The sequence below is a fragment of the Plutella xylostella genome, chromosome 20, assembly GCF_932276165.1.
Source record: "Plutella xylostella chromosome 20, ilPluXylo3.1, whole genome shotgun sequence".
NCBI lineage: Eukaryota > Metazoa > Arthropoda > Insecta > Lepidoptera > Plutellidae > Plutella > Plutella xylostella.
The window spans coordinates 3,178,480-3,202,640 of NC_064000.1; the positions used below are offsets into that span (position 1 = coordinate 3,178,480).

At 37.0% G+C, this 24,161-nt stretch overlaps 3 protein-coding genes across 3 annotated transcripts; 2 read left to right on the forward strand and 1 right to left on the reverse strand.

Moving 5' to 3' along the window:
- Positions 1 to 15,292: 15,292 nt before the first annotated feature.
- Positions 15,293 to 20,946, forward strand: LOC119691677. The gene is made up of 3 exons (XM_048628398.1): positions 15,293 to 15,468; positions 19,656 to 19,893; positions 19,968 to 20,946. The coding sequence occupies exons 1-3, from the start codon at positions 15,445 to 15,447 to the stop codon at positions 20,186 to 20,188; spliced, it is 483 nt and encodes a 160-aa protein (XP_048484355.1). The 5' UTR covers positions 15,293 to 15,444; the 3' UTR covers positions 20,189 to 20,946.
- A 4-nt stretch (positions 20,947 to 20,950) lies between these two features.
- LOC119692320 lies at positions 20,951 to 23,223 on the forward strand. Its single transcript, XM_038112483.2, has 2 exons — positions 20,951 to 21,392; positions 22,405 to 23,223. Exons 1-2 carry the CDS (start codon positions 21,215 to 21,217, stop codon positions 23,172 to 23,174), a joined length of 948 nt encoding a protein of 315 aa, XP_037968411.1. The 5' UTR covers positions 20,951 to 21,214; the 3' UTR covers positions 23,175 to 23,223.
- LOC125490132 (protein ALP1-like) lies at positions 21,394 to 23,663 on the reverse strand. The gene is made up of 2 exons (XM_048628394.1): positions 23,218 to 23,663; positions 21,394 to 22,335 (listed from the first exon to the last, which is right to left on the reverse strand). The coding sequence occupies exons 1-2, from the start codon at positions 23,517 to 23,519 to the stop codon at positions 21,456 to 21,458; spliced, it is 1,182 nt and encodes a 393-aa protein (XP_048484351.1). The 5' UTR covers positions 23,520 to 23,663; the 3' UTR covers positions 21,394 to 21,455.
- Between the last annotated feature and the right edge of the window lie 498 nt (positions 23,664 to 24,161).

Genomic DNA, 24,161 nt, shown 5'->3' on the forward strand with positions numbered 1-24,161 from the left:
GATAGCGAAATATTACATTTTTCAAATGTCAGATAGAACTTATTCGTCCAATAACTCAGTTAACTGGAGAATAAATCTATCTGCTGCTTGGGCCGCCAGATAGGGCTTATTCGATTGATAATTTGACATTTGAGGTTATTAAGTAAGTTCTTTTTTGCGTTTATACCAATTCTAAACTACCGAGCGCAGAGAATAATCGTCGTTTTCAATGGATATTTTCGATGATATTGATGATATGGCGATCGAAGAAGAGGCAGTAATGAACGAATATATTAATCCATTTGAAAGGAAAGTCACAGTCGTCAAAACGAGGCCTGATCATTATAGTATGGGGGATGCAAAAGAATTTCATCGCCGAAAGGCACCAGACTAGAAACATTATGTTGATTTATTTTCAATCATTAATTTTATAAAACAGGAATGTAGCAGCACTTCCTTCATAAAAAAATATTAAGGTACATATAGTTTTTCATTTTACGATAAGTAGGTAACCTATGCTATATATTATATAATATAAGTATCTAAGACATCCCTCCGGCTTGGCGGGATGATCTTCAATGTCCAGTATTGGACTGCTATAGGCTGAGGAGAAAAGAGAGAAACCATCCAGCACTTGATAATAAAACACAGGTGTTATAATTATTTCTTTCAGTTTTTATTTGTTAATTCTAAATTAAGGATATGTTGAATGGTAATGCTGGAGCAAATGCCTAACACCTTTTCTTCTACATCGATAAATGGAGGTGCATTTGAGGGCCCACCTCCAGTTTTGTACATCTCCTGCCTTTGCAGGGAAGACTTCTTCTTCATTGTTTTTTGATGCCATCGTACTTTAACTTAAGGGTTTTCCATGAGCGGACACTTGTGGTTTTACCACTGGAGTTAAAAGAAAACTCAATTTTCTTCCATGCAGTCTCCTTATCTTTATTTGTTGCAGCATCTGTCTTTTTATTTTCTATGACATGTTTGAATATATCTACCAAACTCACTACACAGTAACTTCAGCATTATTAAAATTCGCTAAACGCTCTCTTTTTTGTGAAACCATTGTGATTCAAAAATAACAAATTTAAATACCAAAATCAAAACAACCAAACCAAACAGCTTTGATTATATACAACCCTAGATTCCCCTTAGAAGAAGCCATTGCGGCCATACATAAACTGGGGCACTACTGCCCCGGTTCAAATTTCGCTCTAGCAGTGTCTATTGTGTCATCGCCGGTGCTACACATATTTGACAGTTAGCATTAATTTCAATTTTGTCCTTTTAAAATGCGTGTATGTGCTTTAAAATTGTGCAGAAACTACAAAGGTCGACTAAAAACGACATACAGGGTCACCTACCATCTGTAAATAATGTATTAATATAAATAATTTAAGAAAGTAAATATTGATATAATTTTCGTCGGTGTTGCCAGTTTTTTCTTGAAAATTAATACCAAAAAGTGATGATAATTTATATGAACCGCTTGAATGTCCTGTCGACACCCGGTCGACATGAAAAGTGTACCTACCATAAATTGTTTCGCGATTGGATTCTTAAAATTGGAATTAGGTTCTTACCTTGAATTCATTTTATATTATTTTTCTTTAATGGTGCAAAATAAATAGTATTCTATTCTATTCGGCGACTGGTGTAGTGATTAGTGACCCTGACTGCTATGCCGAAGGTCCCGGGTTCGATTCCCGGCTGGGGCAGATATTTATTTAAAGGCAGAATATATTTGTACTCGGGTCTTGGTTGTTGATATTTATATTTAGTATGTCTATTTATATCTATCTATGTATTTGTGTAAGCTATATCAGCTGTTCGACACCCATAACACAGGTTCTGTCTAGCTTGGGGTCGGATGGCCGTGTGTTAGATGTCCCCACATATTTATTATTTATTCTATTCGCCTTCAATAATGCATGGAATTTGCAAATCATACGCATTTTTTTAATCATTTATTAAAATTAATTAAAATCATTTTTTTTTTCTGCGTTTCTATGGTTGTTGGTGTTGCAATTTACGAAAACGAGAAAGTGTCGGTATTCTTTTGCCATCTGTATACCTAGATCATATTTGTCTAAATATTCGTGATAGTTTCCGGTGAGGCGAAATTGTATTCGAGAAAACGTAAACATTTACACAACTAAATCTAACACAATTTACTATAGGTACCAAAGGTAATTTTATCACTAACAGCTTAAATTCTAATATACGTACATGTATTATCAGGATACCTAATGATCCCATTATACGAAGCAAATGAATAGAAATACATAATTAGAAAAAGCAGCGGAGAGGACTACTGGAAACCAGCAGCCTCCTTAATAGTTTACCTCAGGATATACGACAAGAGCCTATATTATCTAAATCTATATAACCTATCTTGATATAAGTTAATCTCAGAATAAAAGTTATTATTTGTTGTGATATTACCAATTATGTACAAAAATACCTACTTAAGTAATTTGTTTTGTAAAAAGAGACTCCGATCCCACAGACAAACTGTATATAAACAGTTTTGTGGGACACATTGTAAAACTACAATCATTATTATAAATGTGAACTTAATAGATAAATAAATTATTTAATTCCACATTTCACATTCCAGGCATTATTTTTATTACCAGCGGTGGTAACCCATTCGGGTGAGTCGGATAAATCATAATGTTAACGATTTTAACTAATTTAAATTTCCCTAATAAATCGACTGTAGCAATTAACAATGTCGTAAGTGAAAAACCGCTACTTTTCAGTAGAGCCGTTTTAAGTTTTAAATGTGACTAAAATAGTTCTAAAATTTACATTATTCTATCTATCTTAACCAAATTCGGCATGGTGACTTAGTTTTAAATGTGCTACAAGGTAGTAAGATAAAAAGTTAGTATTTTTGATAGGAAAGGTGAAAAAAGGCACATGTGACATTATTAACCGTCAAATCCCAGATTAACTTTGTCGGAAGAGTTAGATCTAACAATGTTAACTGGACTTGGTATTATAAATTTTGTTGGTAGTGGGAGATTCAACAATGTTCACTGAACTTAGTACTCAAAATTTTGTCGGAAGTGGGAAATCCTGCTATTTTAAGTGGACTTTATATTCTTTACGATGTCGGATTTATGCTTTCCTGAATAAATTTTTCCATGAAAATTGTAGTTTTCCATTATTTTGTTTCTATTTTCTAAGATAAATTTTAGTTATCAATTATAATAATGCAACGATAATCTGCTTATAGTTCCAGACACAAAACTGAATGTCGCAGTTTCTTAAGGCATGCTTAGAACGGGAAATTCGGGAAACTTCGTCACATATTCTCCTCGGCCATTCCTCAGAGCCTGAAGACAAAAGTCTTCAGCCAGTGAGTCCTGCCAGTGAGGACGTATGTTGCAGCGACCTGGACACTGACGGTAGGACTGGTCCACCGATTCCAAATCGCTCAGCGTGCTATGGAGAGAGCTATGCTTGAGGTTTCTTTGATAGATCGTATCAGAAATTAGGTTATTCGTCAGAGGACTACGGTTACCGACATAGCTGTCAAAATATGCAAGCTGAAGTGGCAGTGGGCTGGTCATATCTGCCGAAGAATCGATAACAGTTGGGGTAGACGAGTTCTCGTGTGGAGACCACGAACAGACAGACGCAGGGTGGGACGCCCTCCTGCCCGCTGGACCGTAGGCGGGTAGCCGGTTGGAGGAGGAAGTCCGAGAACCGAGTGTTGTGGCGCTCATTGGGAGAGGCTGCAACTGAGATTTACCAACTCCTCAATGAGTGCTGGTGTTGCGGTACAGTGACAGGCTCTCTCCAGGTCCGCAACATTCACCGTGGCATCAGCCTCTTAAGTATCGTTGATTCTGTATGCAAAAATATTGATTGAAAGGGTATATAGGGAGACAGAGAATAAAAAATCTTGGATGTGTTGGCATGGTATTTGAAGAAAGGGAATGGGATTTGTGGATTACGATCTTATCACTACGTATAATGTCACAGATAGGTCCTGACTTAACAGAGTTCTGTGCCTTCTTAGATTTAGGAAATGCTTTTATAGTAAGGAGGAATGATTTGTGGGACACAATGTCCGTTTATGGAGTGGAGAGACAATTGACGCGACCAATGGGATCCCTTTAGGGACTTTGGCTTGCGTTAGGATAAATAGAGCCTACACTGACTGGTTTAGCATCCACAGGGGTGTTAAGCCCTTCTTAATGTGTGCTTCACCTTGGCTGTTTCATTTATTTAAAGAAAGTTATGTTAGGGATATAAAAGATGATAAAGAGGATTGCGAATCGAAAAGTTACTTCTTAAGTGCATGCTGTACGCTGACAATTAAGTCTTACTATCATCGTCGGTAGAACATCTGCAAAAATAAGTAACTTTCCAGTATGATGTTTAAAAATGAAGGGAATGAAAGGCCAAAGTAATGATGTTTGAAAGAGATGAAACGGTGACTGAGTGTAAGATCACGATAGAGAATTAAAGATTACAGCAAGAGAATGAGTTTGTATTGTTTGGGTATCCTGTTAACGAGAGATGTAAGGGGGTTATTGAAAGTGAAAGTGGGAAATTAGATAAATTTATTGGAGCCTGGAACTCTGTAATGAGGAGTCAGAAAGTGTCTCAAAAAGCTCGTTTGGATGTTCATGAGAGTGTTGTTCCCTACGCTGATGTCATTTATTATTGTTATCACTAAAGATCTAGCATACTCGTATCCTTGCAGCTGTACAGTAAGAGGCCGAGAAACCTGCAGGTTACAGTGCACGTGACTGCACTAGTTCATCTTCAAATCCAATAGGAATTTTACTGACGGTTGTTATCCAAAAAACAACAAATAAATAATAAAATATCGGTACCTATAAACATACAGAATGTAAAAGCAATGCTCCTGAAATCATGAACACCTTCAGTCCAACTAAAAAAGTCTAAGGGACATACCTACGAAAATTATATTTTTTTTCAGTTTACCATACAGAATTACCTACTCTGGAATATTACGAGTATGTATGGGATTTCTAAAGATGTGAGTGTTAAATTAAAGTAAACTATTTTTGCAGATACCAGAGCTTTTAACTGTTTTTGAAAAATCTGCCCTTAATAAATTTACAGTAAGAGGCCTTCCTTACTAGGCTATGGTCACATCAGCAACTACGTATCCAAGCAGTAGGTATATTGAAATGTATGGTATTAGCGACGATGCCACACCGTCGCCAAGTGAGTTAGGTACCATAAATTTCAATACTTACAGCTTGGACACGTTGCTGGTAAAGCGGTCAATGAGGTTCTAGTGAGGCTGGGCTCTAACTTTTATAGAGAGCCGGTCGAGATTTTACAACGTTAACAGAAAATAATGGTACATTACCACATCCAACTCAATAGTTTAACATTATGTACAAATAACAAGGTCGGTTCTTCCATATCCGACAATCACAAGGGAAAGAAGAACAAATAATAAAGTCGGTAATACCATATACAACAGTAGTACTTGAAACGCAAGCAAGTAACAATGTGGGATGTGGTACATCCGACTCAAAATTAAAATAATGCGCAGTTAATACTGTTGGATGTGCCGTTTGCTACAATGTTACCTGTTCAGTACTGTTTATACAACTTCCATACGAAAATTTAATAAAATATTAATTGTTAAAAAAAATACATTGTATTAAGCAAGCATGTTAATGTGAGATGCTATAAAAATATATATTTGTTTAATTGTATCCGTTTTAATGGAACATGTTTGTACACAAATCTTCAAATTCTGTCATACATTGTCTTGAGATCTTTACCCGTTCCTTGATACACTAAGTCTACCATTATTTAGAGCAAGACATTATAGTTTCATTATTTTTATAAATTAATTGATCTAAAAGACCACATAATAAAATTGTATAACGCTACTTGGGCTCCTCCCGCTAACATGGCCGGAAGTGGTAGATGCGACCGGCCGCCCCAATCGCCCGCCCCGGGAACAGTGTCGCAACATACGTACCGACAGTGTTAAGCGGTCGCCATGAACAGATCCGACTTTTTTCCACAAGAAAAATCGGGAAATATTCATAATTAAGAGCTGAAACTTTCCTAACACCTTCCTTATTGATATTATGACCTTCTAGTGCAATAAACTGAAAAATGGCCAAAAGTCAGTTACGACATTGTTAATTGCTACAGTCGAAATATCACCACATTATTATGAATTTTCTACTAACTTAGTAGAATTTTCTTACGATGCCACATTTTTTCATGTACACAATGACATGACAGGAGGGAATGACAGTACAGTCACGCACAAAAGTAATAAAATATTGGCCTGTTTACAATGTAGGCGATGTATGGGATGAGTCCGTCTAGGGTTGTAAATGGTCGAAGCCAAACAGTCAGTGAGGCTTGTGCATTGGCTTGTGGCTTGATTGCTCTTTGCTTGACAGTGATAGTTGTCACTAACAATTGAAATAGTAGTCTGTCCTGCTTTAGCACTAGTGTCTGTGCATATACTTGTTTCATCTCTCCAGAGTTCAAATAGAAAAATCGGTAAGATAGTTATCTATGGAATAAATCACAATTGAAAAATGGTTAAGCAACTACCAGGCCGATAAACAGCCAAATAAAATTATTCGTTAGATAGTTATTTGACGTTTTATCCTGGCATTGAAAAACCGGCCCTAATTCATAATGATTATCAAATACATACACGAATGACGAGTGAATGTGGATGGATGCAAAAAAAAAGAAAGGGAGACCGAAAAAAAGATGGATGGATTGTATAAATAAGGATATGAGTGAAATGAAAGTGAGCGTGGACATGACGAAAGATAGAGATATATGGAAGAAAAAGACATACCTACTGCTCCGACCCCAAGTAATGGGATAAGGTAAGGTAAGGACACCCTCCCACACACACACACACACACACACACATTATATATATTCACATTCATGAAACAAACATACATAGCAAACATTCATTCATTCATACAGTCTTAAGTAGGTACCTACGTCAAAACTATTATTACGCAATCTAGTGCATAAAATAATCTTACCTTAGACATATGGCTAATCTTTGTTCTGGGCAAATACATTCTCTGAAACTTGTATCTCGTACTCTTATGTCTAGTCGTCCCAGTAAATCGTCAAAAGTGGTTGCTGTTGCTGTCATTCGAAAATAATTGAAGAACTTTGATTCGTCTCTTCTAAGTTCACCCATTAATGTTTCAAATGTTCCAAGTGAAAATCTTTCCCGTAAAATAGGGTGTACCCAATGATTTCTTTTATTTTGCCTTCTATTAAGATACCACCACAACACAACAATTTCGTCGTCCATTGTGCGCGCAGGTCCAAATTCAACTGAGGACTGTCTGAATTTCTTCCGGGATGCGATATAATGTGAACACTCTGTCCGGTGTCCGGTTTTCGGCCGGTCCGGCGTAGTGGGAACGCTGCCTTATATCCTATTGAGCTCATTTCTCATTTGGGCTAACGTAAAACAAAAAGTTGCAGCACACAATGTTCGGTCACATAATATCATCACGCCTGAAACATGGAAAAACTTTTGCAATAAAGTCGAGACACTCGAAAACTACGAGCGTGGACGTCCTGTATCATGACATAGACGAGTTGGTGATTTGCTTAGGCGATGATAGCAGCTGTAGGGATGACAGCGCTGCTGATGAAAGCGGCAACGAGACATTTCTTGGTATATTTGGAAACCGATGACGATTAATCTGTTTTCGAACTTTTATATTTTGACACCCACCATATATTTTAATTTGTAAATATAAAAAGTTTGCTGACATATAGGTAAGTAGAAAAACGTATTTATTGTTTGGCCCGGTATGGAGCCCCTTGACCCGGGGGCACGGCCCCTTCGGAGGTCGGTCAATATGTTACAATAGAGAGTAGTATGGATACTGATGCCTCAGTATCGTCATCGTCAATCAAAACAACAAGGAAAAGAGTAAGGCCATCTCGCATGTGTAAGCACTGCAACAAAAAACGTAGAAAGCATGGAAAGATGAATAGGGAACATGATTGTGCCTGTTCTCTAGCATATGCAATTGTGAACCCTCACAGGATACTCAATCTGCACCACAAATTACTGTCCCTACATCACCACAACAAAATGAAACTTTAAAACCACCCTGCAACCCAGTTGGAAGGTCTTCATATAATAAAACTGATGCTGCCCCTTCCATTGTACGTATCCAGAAAATTACAGACTCTGATACGTCCAATTCTACATTGCACCCAGTGTCATTTGGACGCGTATTAAAACATAACAACATAAAAATATTATAAATGGCAGTCTAAAGAAACTTGCGTCAGCATCTCATAGATGTGTGCTCAAGTTCACAAATCGGTACGTAGCGTAAGTTTTTTGTTTTTTTTTTGTTTTATTTGATGTGCTTCTTGATTTTCAATGTTCCTTATACCCAGATATTTTAAGTATGAATATATAGGTATACAATTAGGATTAAGTACTGTGCGAAATTGATTGTTATGACTCTATAATAAATAATAATAAAATATTAATATCGAAAGAATCCACAAACATGCACAGAATATCACACAACTTTGGGACCACATTCTGCAGAGATGTCTGCGCAATTAGATACATTGTTCGGTCTTGAAGTTGTGAAGAATTATATGGCGAAGTCCAAGCATGTGCATATGTTAGTGGATTTATTTAAAAAAAATTAGGTATGGAGTGTGCTAGATGCCAAGATATTTTAATAGTAGATAATGTTATGTACCTACCCTTACCATCACTATCATTGTTATGTACCTACCCATATCATCACTACCATTTCACGTGATCTAAAGAATGAGTGACCAACATCATACGATCCTCCTTATCTTAATTCTCCTATTTTTGTATATTAGATGACCCATAGGTCATCCCTAAATTCAATTCCTGAAACTTATCTTTTAATAGACTTGTTTTGCAAACCAATTGGCGTAATCATTTGGCAATATAAAAACTCTCACCCAGAAACCACAGCATCATTGGTCATCCATACTTCATGTCGTCATCAACTATTCTCCGGAATAATATTAACTTGTGTGTTAAAGTTAAGAGTTGTAAGCCAGATCGGCAAAGAATAAAAGTTAATAGATTTATCGAATCTTGTATTTTATTTCAACAACTCCTACGACACCAAAAGGACAGGAACATAACATAAAATTGGTGTCAGAAGTGGGATGATAGGCAGTAGATGTCAATTTCTTAATTTTAAAGATTTTTGTTATTTATTTCAATAAGTTAGACATAAACTCTGTTCCTTGGTCAGTCAGTATAACTTTAGGAATACCGAAATATGTAATAAAAAGGATAAGTTTGCTAGATACTGTATCTGCGTCATGCGATTGTATACTAAATGCTTGTGAGAATTTTGTTTTTTTGTAAAGTGAGAATATATTTGTTTTTATTTTTTGTTTCAGGTAATGGACCTACAATGTCTAGAGCAACTCTTTCGAAAGCATGCGTAGTTGTGATTATCATAGGGGCTTTAATCTTTTTTCTGACAGTTTTATTTACTTCACATCGCTTACAAGCTTTTACATAATCTGTTATGTCTGCTTTCATGTTTGGCCACTGGTATCTTTGCTTTATTCGAGCATACATTTTAACAATGCCATTATGTCCTGATGCGGTGCCATCATGGTTTTCTTTTAATATAGTTGGTATAAAATTTTCGTTTGGTGTTATTATTTTGTTATGACAAATCCTGATTGACATATTATCTAAGTTTCTAAAAACATAGAATATGATTTGTTTAACCTTATCCGGATGAAGTGAACTAAAAGAGTCTTTGAAGTCTAGTAAGTAAATTAGTTTGACTTTATCTTCAATTAATTGATTCCGTAAGTTTCGTAAAGTGTAAAATAAATATTTTGGAGTTAAGGTGTCGTAATGATTGTATTTAAATATACAGTGATAGATGTTTTGTTTATCTGTCATTGTTTTGTACATTTTATATATTTCTCTAGGTTCCGTTATTAAGTTATCTAAGTTGTTATACTTTGAAAAAACTTCTAATAGGTTCTTGTCTTCCTCGTCTAGATTGAAATAAGCTACGTCGGTATGTTTATCGTAAAGAAGTGGTTCGTCTATTTCTCCAAAGCTTTTAATAGTGAATTCTGTTTTAATCGCGAAAAAGTTTTGAAGGTCGGTATATGTTTCTAATTTAGGGTCAACATTTAGAGTGTTAATCATGACTCTTGAAAGGCAATCTGCATTTGAGTTTACTTTACCGGGTTTGTGAATAATTTCGTAATGGAATTCCTCTAATTGTAGTCTCCATCGAACTAACTTGCTACCTGGGTTTTAACGTTGAATAACCAGGTGAGCGGTCTATGGTCGGTTACAATTTTAAAGTGTCTGCCGTATAGGTAGGGTCTAAAGTGTTGTATTTCCCATTTAATTTCTAAAAGTTCTTTTTCAGTTGTGTTTTAGTTTCCTTCTGCACTATTAAAGGTTCTAGATGCGTATGCTATTGGTAAGTCTTTTCCAATTTCTCCTTGGCTTAACACGGCGCCTATAGCAAAATTGCTTGCGTCCGTAGTGAGGACGAATTCTTTGGTGAAGTCAGGATACTTTAATATAGTCGGGGATATTAATATGTTTCGTAACTTATCGAATGTTTGTTGTTGTTCTTCTGTCCAATTTAATGGTATATCTTTCTTTAATAGTTTAGTAAGAGGTTTGGTTAGCTTAGAAAAGTTTTCGATAAACTTTCTATAATATCCTATTAAACCTAAGAATGATTTTATATCCTTTTGATTTTTTGGTATCGGGAATTTAGTTATAGCTTTGGTCTTTTCAGGATCAGGAGAAACGCCTTGATTTGATATAATATGACCAAGATATGCGACTTCATGTCGCATAAATTAAATTCGCAAATGTCATATAGTAAATGCTGCAACAAGCAGTATGACCCAAGAGAAATTCATCCAATAAGATACCTTTATAAGGACAAATTATAACAACCCAGATGTAACAAATCGCAATTACCAGAATAATCCAGTACCTTTTAGACGTCCAAGTACAGAACAAAGTAACGGTTTTAATAATAATCGCAATATGCCCCAAAACAGAAACATGATGAATGACATGATGAATTGGACATGATCTTAAACTCAATTTTGTTTGCTAAACAAAATGTACTCCATTCTTATATAATAACCCCATCTCAAGTATACAAGGCACTATCGGCAAACCGTCATCATATGAAACAAAACAAAGAACTTCCATTAACTAACTCTAGAGAACATTCACTTATTAATTGATATTTCGACTTTAAACGTTTTCTACATAAACTTTAAACTAATCTTTATTTTAAATATTCCTTTAGTTAGTTTAAACGAATTCGAACTTTTCCACGTATTACCGTTACCGACACCTCATGTGCATGACAATGAAATATTTGCATTAGTCGAACCAAACAGACGATACTTAGGTATGACTACAAATAAACAATCATATGTTCAATTTGAAGATTTAAGTCAATGTAAGAACCTATCACCTGAACATTTTATTTGTAGCGACTTGAACGAATACTCAACTATTTCTAAACCCTCCTGTGAAACTCAAATACTAACTAAAGTTATAAGAACCTTACCTTCAGATTACTAAATTACTCTATGACAATTTCGAGATATGGCAAAAACTATTAAATAACAAATGGCTTTTTATCTATTTAAACCCAACAAAGTTAACTGTAGATTACTCCAACCAAAAAGAAATACAAGAATACGAGTTAGTAAACACTGGCATAGTATCTCTAAATAGAGGATGTAAAGCATACGCTAATTTAATGCAATTATCAGCTACTGATAACTTAGCGACCAATTGGTCAGCACCCGCTATCACCTTTGACCTAACCGAAGACATTTGTTGTGATAAAAAAATGATAAACGTAACTAAACAAAATTTAATCCCATTACAATTAAATAATATTCAATTATATGACCTGAGAATAGCCTCTATTAAATTAAAAGGTCTAGAGAAACAAATAGATAAAAACCTTCAAAACGCATACACATTTCTTCCAAGGGAACATGTTTCATGGTTAGTATATATTTTATGTATCGCAGTATTAACATAATTATTTAATAATTAAATTTTGTAAAATTTCACGTGTATACAGAATGTTATTATGCTATAATAATGGAAACGATCGAAAATATAGAGAGATCACCTTTAAGACCTAAATCACCAATGTTAGATAAGAAATATAGTTATAATTTAGATGATTAAGTATAGTAGTAATTGATTCACGAAAATATTATTTTTAATTAAGCAAAATGTAGTAGTTATGTGTAATACCATTGTTTTTGTAAAATTAATGCATGTTAATTATTAAGTGGGTTTAGTTGTTTACACTGTTAATCATTAAGTAGTCAATCATGGGTAGTAGTTAATATGGATAAGTAATTGTAATCATTCTAGTTTTTAAATCATCTTTTTATTCTATTTACCTATTGTAAACAATTTCGTTCCTTATTGTTCACTTCGAAAGGGGAGATGTTATGTCCCTTACCATCACTACCATTGTTATGTACCTACCCATATCATCACTACCATTTCACGTGATCTAAAGAATGCGTGACCAACATCATAAGATCCTCCTTATCTTAATTCTCCTATTTTTGTATATTAGATGACCCATAGGTCATCCCTAAATTCAATTCCTGAAACTTATCTTTTAATTGACTTGTTTTGCAAACCAATTGACGTAATCATTTGGCAATATAAAAACTCTCACCCAGAAACCACAGCATCATTGGTCATCCATACTTCATCTCGTCATCAACTATTCTCCGGAACAATATTAACTTGTGTGTTAAAGTTAAGAGTTGTAAGCCAGATCGGCAAAGAATTAAAGTTAACAGATTTATCGAATCTTGTATTTTATTTCAACAACTCCCACGACACCAAAAGGACAGGGACATAACAATAAAGAAAATTTGAAGAAAGAACATTTATTTATTACATGCAAAGAACACAGCTCAACAAAAAAGCCTAATTTATTGTAATAAAATATTTATTAATTACATTGAATATTGTGCAACGGAAGTTAATAAAATGTTCCCAAAAATAGGGCACGAGGTATCCTTGATAAAATTATTAAAAAATGAAAAGAATGCGTAGATAATAAGTTTTTAAAACCTTGCGCTGACCATTATGAACGTAATGAACATTATTTTGTACAGTGTCGTTTGCATCAAACGACACTGCATTCTAAAAAATATCCTACCACGATAGAGGAGGACGAGATCTCGCTCCACGCATCACGATCTTGGATCGCGGGATCGCCGATCCATTATGGATCGTCCGGTGTGGATCCGGCTAATGAGACGCACAGGGAGCGGACCCAGCGAACTCACATCCTCATTTTCTGAAATTGAGCAGAGTATGGTGGCGGTCATGGGTGGTGAGGAGTTCGCCACTGGAGACCAACACCTATCAGTCAACCCCTTTCCTGCTCGTGAGGTAAATACACAAATATTTTATATTTGTTTATTCATAGTTATTTGAAGTGCCATACATAGAGAGAATTGTTCTCCAAATATACAACTTTTGTTTCTAGACAGCAAGATGCCACACTCCAATTGAGGTGCCAGAGATGGCTGAGATTCTAGTAATAGTTGAGGCAGAGCCAGAGCTTCCGAATGTTCAGGTAAATATTTGACTTATTCTCACTGTTGATGATTTCTTACAATGTAAATAAAATGCATTAAGTACTTTAATTTTATTTTCTAGGCATCAGAGCCAACGATAAATGTGGAGGCAGAGGTAGAGGTTCCACCGAGGTAAACCCATCCACCTCCCAAAGTGGAAAGACCGAGGCGCCGCCGTACCCAAGTAGATATCGAAGTGGACCGAATGGCGTCCATTGAAGCGTGTGGTGGCTGAGTTGCTTATAGCAAGGGCTATGCAAAACATAGCATCAGCAATTCGCGATGGGGCTGCATTAATTGCTAGTGCATTGAACAACAGACAACATTAGTTGCTAGCATCTAATACATACAAGTACATACTAATTAGTCTCGAAGCACATTGTGATCCGCTACGTGAGCAGTTTAACCAACCGTCTCACTTACCACGTCGATACCTTGTGAGCGTCAGGTTGAGCTAGTGTCTCCTCTAGTGGATACCCAGTTTTAAGCTGTTTTTATATGTTCCAGGAGGAGATGAATATAATATAAAAGACTTGACTCCTCTTCAGGAGCGTCTCTACGCAATATTGGGGAAAGATGTTGGGGAGCCTTTGCCTGGTGTCCGCCACAATCCCCTAAATGTAAGTATTTTAAAAGAAAGTGCACATTAATTCACTCTAATCACATAATAATAACATAATATTAAAATGATTATTCTCCGATTATTGTTAATTAATACCTGTAACAATAAACAGTGTTATTAATCACAAACAAATCTTTATTCATCAGATCAAGAACAAACACTTTTAGAGCAGGCTCAACAAAGGCACACAGAAATTGACGCCCAGAACGCCAAGGCGACGGTGAAGCTGGCCGAAAGCCATCAACGACCGGCTGAAGCCACCATCAAACTTTCTGAAAGCCAGATGAAGATGGCAGAGAACCAGGAAAAAAATGCTGAGGGCAAACGAGAAATTGCCCAGGCAATAAATAGGCTATGTGCTTTGTTGGAAAATTACGGAGCCAAGTTTCATGAGGAGACGGAAATACTGTTGATACAGTTGAAAGAATCTATGTATGTGGACATCTTTTCGTGCTTGATCAATCTCGAGTTGCGGCATGCACTCGCATAACTCGCTGGTTAAAGGGCGCATCGTCTCTGAAAAATACGCTGTGTTACGTGATGAGTGCAATACTTTCCACAAACTTAGAAGAGCTAGGGTCAAAGGAAAAGGAAAAGCTCTAAATTAAACAATTTAACTACAAATTTAACAATTAAACTAAGTATGATTTATACATTTGATTATATTTCTGTTTACTCTTTTATTAAATGTGTTATGCCAATTTCAGTTTTGGAGAGATTTAAAAAGTAGGGCGTGTACCAAAGCTGCCAGATTAAACAGGGAGAGGAACGCAACAGGCAACCGAACTGTTACCTCTGCTCCTCTCACTGAGGTGGAGAAGAGGATTATATCTATATTGGGAAGCAGTTACGTAACAGGAACTAATTGTCCTGATTCCATGCCTGAGGAAGATGTAAGTTCATATTTTATTATACATTATCATATTTGCCTATTTTTGATATTTATATTTGTTTACCATGTTGATCTTATTCTTACAGCTTGTACAACAGCAATTGGAGGCAGGGGTACTACTTAAAACTAGTTTGATATACATTATGTATACTATGCAGATTATTAAACGTTTATTTAAATTTAGTTACAGATATTGAATTTGAAGAAATTACTGATTTTGAGACTGACACAATGGAGGTGCCGGTTTTGTCAGTGCAAGAGGTGATTGCAGATGTTCACCACACTCCAAACAGAAGTAAGTTTCCTTTGGCCAGGAATAGTTGATTAGAAAAAAATATGAGACGGAACCACGTTAGATTACATAAGCGGGGGGAATGGATCAAGATACCAAGACCGTTGATTAAATTGGATGCGTACGATATGATTGCGCGTCTGATCTAGTTTTTATGTCCCAGATGATTCTGAAGTGGATACAGCTATCGCCTCTCAGAGGATGTTAGTTGAATTGATGGAAGCGATGAACCTTCAAGACCTAGACCTACAATCAGAGGCTATTTTTGAGATGTACATCAACTTAGTGACTGGTGTATTCACCTCCTCAAAAAAAAATGATGTCGAAGATAATAACTCTATACAACCTTGAACCCGTTGACCTGGACTGGACCGCTGCCAAGCAAGAAATGGGAATATCAGATGATCAGCTGCAAATATTGAATAAGGAGGCTCTTACTCAGGCTACTCTATTTGCAGCTGTGGGGATATATCTCGTACTCATGGGGAAGCAGCTGACATCCAATAACTATACGAAATGGATCGAGTCACGAATAAGATCTTTCGCTGCTGCTTGCGAGAAGAGGAGAAGAAGAGGGACCCAATGTTTGAGTTTACAAGCGACATCTGCAAGCGAGCTCTCAGCAAGAGAATAACTTCCTGGTTCTCCGTAAGGAACTCGTTAGGGCTCAAATATGGGGACCCTCAAACTGCTAAAGCTGTTACCCGGTGTACCAGACCATGAGACAAATAATAATTTCATTGTGAACGAAAGTAATCTATATCATATATGATGTACCTTACTTATTTAAATCGATAAGAAACAATTTTCTTAATAACGGAGTAATTAAAATGAATGGCAAAACGGGGAAATAGTGTCACTTGGAAGAAAAGAAAAAAAACCTGCTTTACTCAAGCAAAATTACCGCGACACACATACAGCCAAAATACAAAGCCAAGCAGCGGCGCATGCAGGAAGTCTACGTGGTGCAGCCGTCCACACCAACCCGAGCATTGCCGGCGGAGTATGACGCACGACTGCGACCATACGCAATGCACTGCATCGTGGAGTGCACCACCGCAGGCCAAATAAATTGCTTTGTCCGAATATCAACGTTGGTCACGGCAAATGATTGACCGACACAGGTCTAAGGCGCACCCTAGACCTAAAATAATATTGTGCAATATATGTAGGTAATTGTGCAATAAGTTTTGTATCCAAATGACGTTTGTGCAATCTTCAATATTAACCCTAGACGATCAATTATATTGCACAATCTTCAATATTGCGCAATATAATTGATCGTCTAGGAACCCTAGACGATCAATTATATTGCACAATCTTCAATATTGGGCGTCTAAGTCTGTCCAAGATTCACACTAGATATCACAGGTATTGGGAACTATCCCCGTCTACCGTTTCAGTTCAGGGTCAACACGAGCTTATTACCTGTCGCCGAGGCCTCCCAATGAACATCGCGAGGGATATAGATAGCTGCTCATTAGTTTAACTGCTGCACTGGGTTTATCGTGTGATAGTGGAGTAGCACTGTTGCAATCAATGTGCAATTTGGCCAATTTCATGTTGAAGGGTATAGTCAATCGCGAGATTTGCCCATTTTTGAATAGTGTCTCACTTTCTGCCCTTGAGAAACCGAGCTCATGTTAATGAGAAAAATGAGACAAAGTATACATACAACATTTCTGAAAAATGACAAAACATGCCCTAGGGTTAATAAAAATTTAATTTAGACCCCGTGCGTTCTGATAGCTATCGAAGCCATTCGACCGCTGTTTTCGGAAGTCTTTGATTAATTGTTCGTATAACGAGCTACTGTCCAACATTATTGACGCGAGTGAAGGTTTAAAGGAAATGGTCGAAAAGGAAAGGTTCAATGATATCGCTATTCCAGCATTCCCCTATCTGCTTTTCACCCCCCCCCCCCCAGTACATTTATTTGTTTGAGCCATCAACAATAATTGACGACTGCGACTACACGATGAAAAATTACTATTATCCGAGCCCTAGTGATGGTGAAATATCCTCACCATCACTTCTCCTGAAAAAAAACCGACTAAACGGATTCACGAAAATATTGATTCAAATTTTGAAACTTCCTCGAAGAAATCTGAGAGCAAAACATTATATTCGACTGTCGGACACAACTCATAAAAATTGAAATGTACGAAATGTTTTTTTTCTAAGATTTACCACCCAGCGAACATTGGAAAAAAGCTGATATGCGAATCAAACTGTATTGCACCTCTGATCATATTTTTTTCCATGATACTAATCAACGCATGTTTTCTATAACAAAACAAATTGCTACCAAGAAAGATTGCAAAAAAAAATTTCTCGAGACATCGAAGTAAAAATAATAATTTACCACGACCCCACGGCGCACAGACCTCACAAACAGCTACACTACATCGACAGAGACGCCCCTCTATTTCCTACTATATAAACACGCGGCATAGAACGGTGACTACACTTCGCTTCTCAAACTCAGCTGCAAACATTGATCTCTCCCTCAATTCGTCAAGCTACGATGCAGAGCTACTGAAGGCTTTAGCTGACTACGAAAATTAGGAAACGTACGTAAGTGAACAGTTATTTTATTTTACTGTTTCGATGTGTACTTATACTTATATATGATGGCCATTATAAATGATGGTGTGTGAATATTAGTGGGGAGGGGGTGGGTAATTGCAGTATAAAAATGTTTTATTCTTAAATTTGTACTCTCACTCCTGTGTTTGCGTACAATAGTCTAACAATGATGAATTTAAATTATGAAGATTTATTCCTTTTTAACAAAACTTTATTGTTGGATAAATTTAATAAATACATTCGATTATGGTATGTATATAAATGGGGTCTTACCATCTTCATTTAAAAATGATTCAAATGTGTTTTTTTTACACCCCTTGTAAAGGACATCCTATCAACTCTTCTTTATTAAATAATACCGATGAGATAGATGGAGTATATGTACATATATATCATGCAGGCATATTGTAACATTTGCACAAGATCGGAGACTAGCACATCAATTTCATTAGGTAGCTACTAATAGTTAAATATCTGCATAGGACAATGCAAATATTCTGCATAAATTATGCTTCTAATGTCTATGTATTTTAACTAAGTGGTTTTATTCACAGATTAACTGGAAATGGAAGAAAAAGGGATGATGTCATCACACCCCTTCATGTCTCAGTAAGGTTTAGTGTTTCCCCATGAATGATGTGTTTGTTTTCGAAAGTCTGAGAGTGGGGAAGAGCAACTTATTTTTGTTGGGTCTGGTCTCAATACCGTGATTGGCTCCTACCTTACTAAATGAATTTAAGTTTTTACGAACATACATAATATTTTTATACCTTCCGTTTCTTACGGTGAACGTACACGATACACAGTGAACGTTATACTTAACAAATTTATATAATATGGGCGTATACCTTGTCAATGTTATACTATTAGTTTTTATACCTCGTATTACTTACCCGTCGCGCTGAGCGGACGCAGTCAGCGTATACAGTGATGACGAACCGCGATGTAGACACGAGTCGAGTGATCGACGAAGTTCGCCACAGGAGACAATTGTGGGATGCTCCCCATCAATTATATAAAAACAAAGATGCTAGAATGAAATGCTGGGAGGATATAGTTACCGTACTATTCGAAAATGTTGCGGAAGAAGAGAACTCTGCTGGTCAGCATGACACTGAAACCAGCCTAAGGGTTCATGACAAGCCTGAATGGAATTACATATTTTTGACGCATGCTAAAATTATTTAGAAATGGATTTTCTGAGTAAAGTTAGCTCTTATTAATAAAACGATCTAAACTCCGTTGAGAGATATCTGGTGGTACGCTCTTAAGATACAATCAGCATATTCTTAAGATCATGGCTAATTAATAGATGATTATTTAGGTCTACTCACATGATACCGATCTTGAGTGCGGAAAATAAAAATACGGTTGGGGCTACGATGAGAGCAAAAAACGATGCCTGGGAAGAGTTAACTAGAGATTTCAATGCAAGCACTCAGAAACTCAAACTTTTTGTTTTTAATGCATATCAACAACTTACCGCTTCCCAACTATAATATTATACAAAACAAACCCATTTCTCACTGCCCTTTATATATTAGCGATAGCGACTTTGTTCGTTTGTCGTCGACACGATAAGAAGAAGACTGCCCTTTCAGATGTCAAACAAGCAACTCAGGCGTCTATGGATGAACATCAAGCAGCGCCAGAGGGATGGCCTCACTAGAGAGAGGCAGCGGGGCCAGAGGGTGGCCCTCACTAGACAGCGGCAGTATCGCCTTGGCACCGGAGGAGGGCCCTCGATTTGTGATCCTGCCATTGACCCAGATGTGTCGCAGGTGGCACCAGCGTTAATAGTAGGGATCGAAAATGCTATGGAGACCGACACCACTCAAGGTATTTTTTTAAATAATTTTAGTTGTTATCTGTGATGAATAAATAAAATAACAGATGCACATCTATTGTTTCAGAAAATACACATGACGGCATATTCATAGATTCCCAGCCTGTCTCAGAAACCACATACGAATCCCCCTCCCTTCATCCATACCCCAACTGTTTCCACACCCAATACAGTTGTGGAATTGGCACTGGTCCACCGTCCTCAGTCACCACCGGCACCTACTCCACTATCTGCTCAAACTCCACTACCACCATAAGCTGCACAATCTTTCCAAAAAACCAAAAATAGTTTATTGGAAAATGACTATAAACAGAGACAGACACTGGCTGAGAAAATTAACAAATATTAATTAATGTTGCTTGAGCAGAAAATTAGAGAGGCTAAGGCAAAAGCTGATTTAGCGGAGCTGAATTTGCGTACAGCAGGTAAGGCCCATTATCACAATTATGCTTTGGATGCACAATTTGCTGGATAGTCTCGAACTTTGACGTGGATGGAACATAGTGGTCACAACCACCGCTCAAGCAGCAAAAGATCTGAGAGAGAAACTGGCAGCCAAATATGGACACAGAGTCAAGTCACGGGTGGTACTATGGCATTATTACTAGCAAATGGTACTCAAGAGGGCGAATCGTGTAAACGCCTTATGGTGGACGAAGCCCTCAGGAACCATTTTGGGTCCATAGTGTTGGCAATACAAGTAGCTCGCGCCAGTGAAACACTCCTCATAGGGGACATCAATCAACTGCCCTACATTGAGCGGAACAACCTATTTAGGCTAATGTGGGTAATGATCCTCATGGCAATGTGTGTGCGTGGGCGTATTGCTGAATATTGGTCATTGGGAGTTACGTCCATGGCAAATTTCAGAAGTTTGATGTCCATTAACCGATTTTTACTCTTGTTAAAGTTTCTACTCTATGTCGATAATGACAGCGTTATAGGGCACGGTGGGATAAAACAGTAGGTAGGGAAAGTGAAGGTAATCATCGACAATTAACAATTCAAATATACGCCTTGCAGGGAAGTAGCTACACAGGACTAGAAACATAGAGCCTGTCCAGACGGAGCGTTTTGCGCGCGTAAGCTTACGCGCGTAGACACTCGCGCGTTCCCGAGGCACTAGAGCTACAAGCACTCCGTCCAGATGCTCTCGCGCGTTTCAAAACTCGCGCGTAAAACGCGTGTCATGCGCCCGACTCTCGACTCGCTCGTTTTACGCGCGAGCGCCGCGCGAGTCGAGATACTCTGGCGGCATTGGAGCGTTCAGTAGTATGCGCGTGTCCATAGAGAGTGGACGTATTTAGATTTGAAATGGAGCGCGATAACTTCGACACCGAACTTTTAATTGAAGAAGTTGAAAAGAGAATAGCCATATGGGATATGGAATCTGCTGATTACGCAAATAGACTCATTAAACGTAGGAATTGGGAAGAAATAGTCGAAATTTTTTGCGAAGCTGGTGATTCCGACGAAAAGAAAAAAACGTTGGGTAAGTGACAATTACTTTATTTAATAAGATTATTTCTTAAACTACGTAGGCTACTACAAACTACTATACCATCTTGTCTTGCCAAGGGATTTTCCCTTCATTTACAAAATAATCAGCGAATCTGTCTCTTATATTCTTAGATCTCGCATTAGGCCTCACTGCCTCACAGTTCAAACTATTTAGGGAAGTTTCGTACAGAGTGTCATCATATCTATAACCATCTCTTAACCTTACGTAATTATGAAGGACACAACAAGCTTTAATGATGTTTTCTGCAAACTCAATGTCAACATTTAATGGTCTATGAAATATTCTCCATTTATTTACCAAAATACCAAAGGAACATTCAATGTAACGCCGGGCTCTGGATAGGCGATAGTTGAAAATTCTTTTTTTGGTTGTTAGAGATTTACCGCAATAAGGGCGCATTACGTTTTCAGATAGACCAAACGCCTCATCACCTACAATCACGTGTGGCAAGGGAGTTGTATCTGTTTGCGATATTGGCTTTGGGTCTGGAATATCTAAAGTTTTGTCGACAAGTTTTTTATACAAAACGGAGTCTTTGAAAATTGTGGAGTCACTACTTTTGCCATATGCGCCGATATCTACAGAAATAAAACAATAATTTGCATCGCATACAGCCAATAAAACAGTTGAAAAATAATTCTTATAGTTATAGAAAAGAGACCCAGAATGGTCAGGCTTTATGATACGGAAATGCTTGCCATCTACGGCGCCGATACAATTTGGAAAATGTGTATACTTTTGGAATTGTTTTGAAATCTCTTCCCATTCTGCTTTCGTAGGTTCCCTCATCACTATATTTTGCAGTTTTAGCCATATGACGTAACAAGTTTTCTGTACTATTTCGATAATTGTCGACTTTCCCAATCTGTAGGCATAATGCAAGTCCGCAAAATAACATCCTGTAGCCAAATATCTGAAAAAAAAATGTTATTAAATATAAATATTTAGTAAGGTCGTTTCAATATTTTTTTTATTATTTCAGGAATGTTATTGCAAAAGAAGTGGAAAGGATTGCGTGATGGCTTTGTCAGAGAAATGAAAAGGATAAAAACCACACCGTCTGGATCAAAAGCCAGCAAAAATAAATATATATATTTTGAACGTTTGATGTTCCTCGAACGATCGACACGCAATAAAACTACTGATAGCAACATCGTTTCCTCGCCTGCTGCACCTGAAGAACAAGACATTTCTGGCGACGGGGAAGATGTTATGAGACCTCCAGTTAGCCAGCCGAAAAAGAAAAAAAAAATGAACGCAGCCGATGAGGAATTTCTTGCCATTATAAGCAAAAATTTAGCACCTAGAAATCAGCCACAAACATCGGAGTCTGATGATGATAAACTATTTTGTTTGTCACTGCATAAGGAGCTTATTAAAGTACCTGAAGAAATGAGGCTTCAAGCTAAAATTGATTTAATGAATGTGCTCCAAAAAGCTCAACGAGCCCCATGTCATTCACCTTCACATTATATTCCTTCACCTGCACCTTCACCACAATATAATCACCAAGCAGGAATGACACACCGCGGACAAAGAGGATTTTTTAACGATACAGGATATAACGAAACAGACCCTTCAGCATCTTCGTTTTCACGTTATTGCACTGGACAACGCAATTCCCAATCTAACCCATCACCGGCGTCTAACTACAATAACCCATCACCGGCGTCTAACTACAATAACCCATCACCGGCGTCTACTCAAGATTCCCAAGAGAGTGAATTGATGGAGCTATACCGAGATTGTTAAATTGATTAAGGGAAAAAAGTATAAAAATAATAAATATTATTACCTCAAAGTAATCACGAGTTTTTCTTCGGCAGAAACAGTATCCTTTAGCACATAGATTCTGTTGGGTGTCAAATCATCTTGTATAAGTTTTAGCAAATCATCGAACGATGTTACTGACATCCGGAAGTAATTGAAAAACTTTTCGTTGTGTTCTCTCAGCTTTGGGTATAATGTTATAAACATACTTTGCGTCATTCTGTCTCGTAGAATTGGATGCACGTTAAATCTTCGACTTTCTCTACGTTTACGACGTTTCCATCGACGGTACGCAAGCCACAACACAACCGCTGTGAGAGGCTCCATTTTTAAAACTGGCTGAATCCGTCCGCCAGACACCGCGCGTAGCAACGCGCGTAAAACGCAGCATCTGGACGCAACATAAATTGAAACGCGCGAGAGCTTACGCGCGCAAAACGCTCCGTCTGGACAGGCTCATATGCCAAGTTTACATTTGTTTTGAGTACACTTTTGCGAATGGTTTACGTTACGAGATAACATATCGCTGGAGCAGAGTGGTGGAAATCTCTATAGACTATATTTCAATTTTAAAAATTCACGATTGAATAAATTAAAATATTATAATGGTGACAAGCATTATAAAAAAGTACCTACGTGGTTGGTTTCTCTAAACAATAAATAATGAGCGCGTATAGAAACAAACATGTTTAATCAAATATACGCTCAAAATAGAAGCGAAGTGCCGGACATATATCAAAACTCACTGGGTAGTTTTAAAAATAAAATATCTAAATTTATTGACCATCCTAATTAATTTATTAATGTGTTTGAATGTATGTGATTATTAAAATTTTAAATTTTATGTATTAAAATTTAATTTATAAAAATTTAATTTATTGTAAGTAATTAGTGGTTGTGCTCTTTGCACTAACATGCTGTGTACACATTGTTTTGGTGTTAAGACTAGACTAGAATTTATGTAATTTA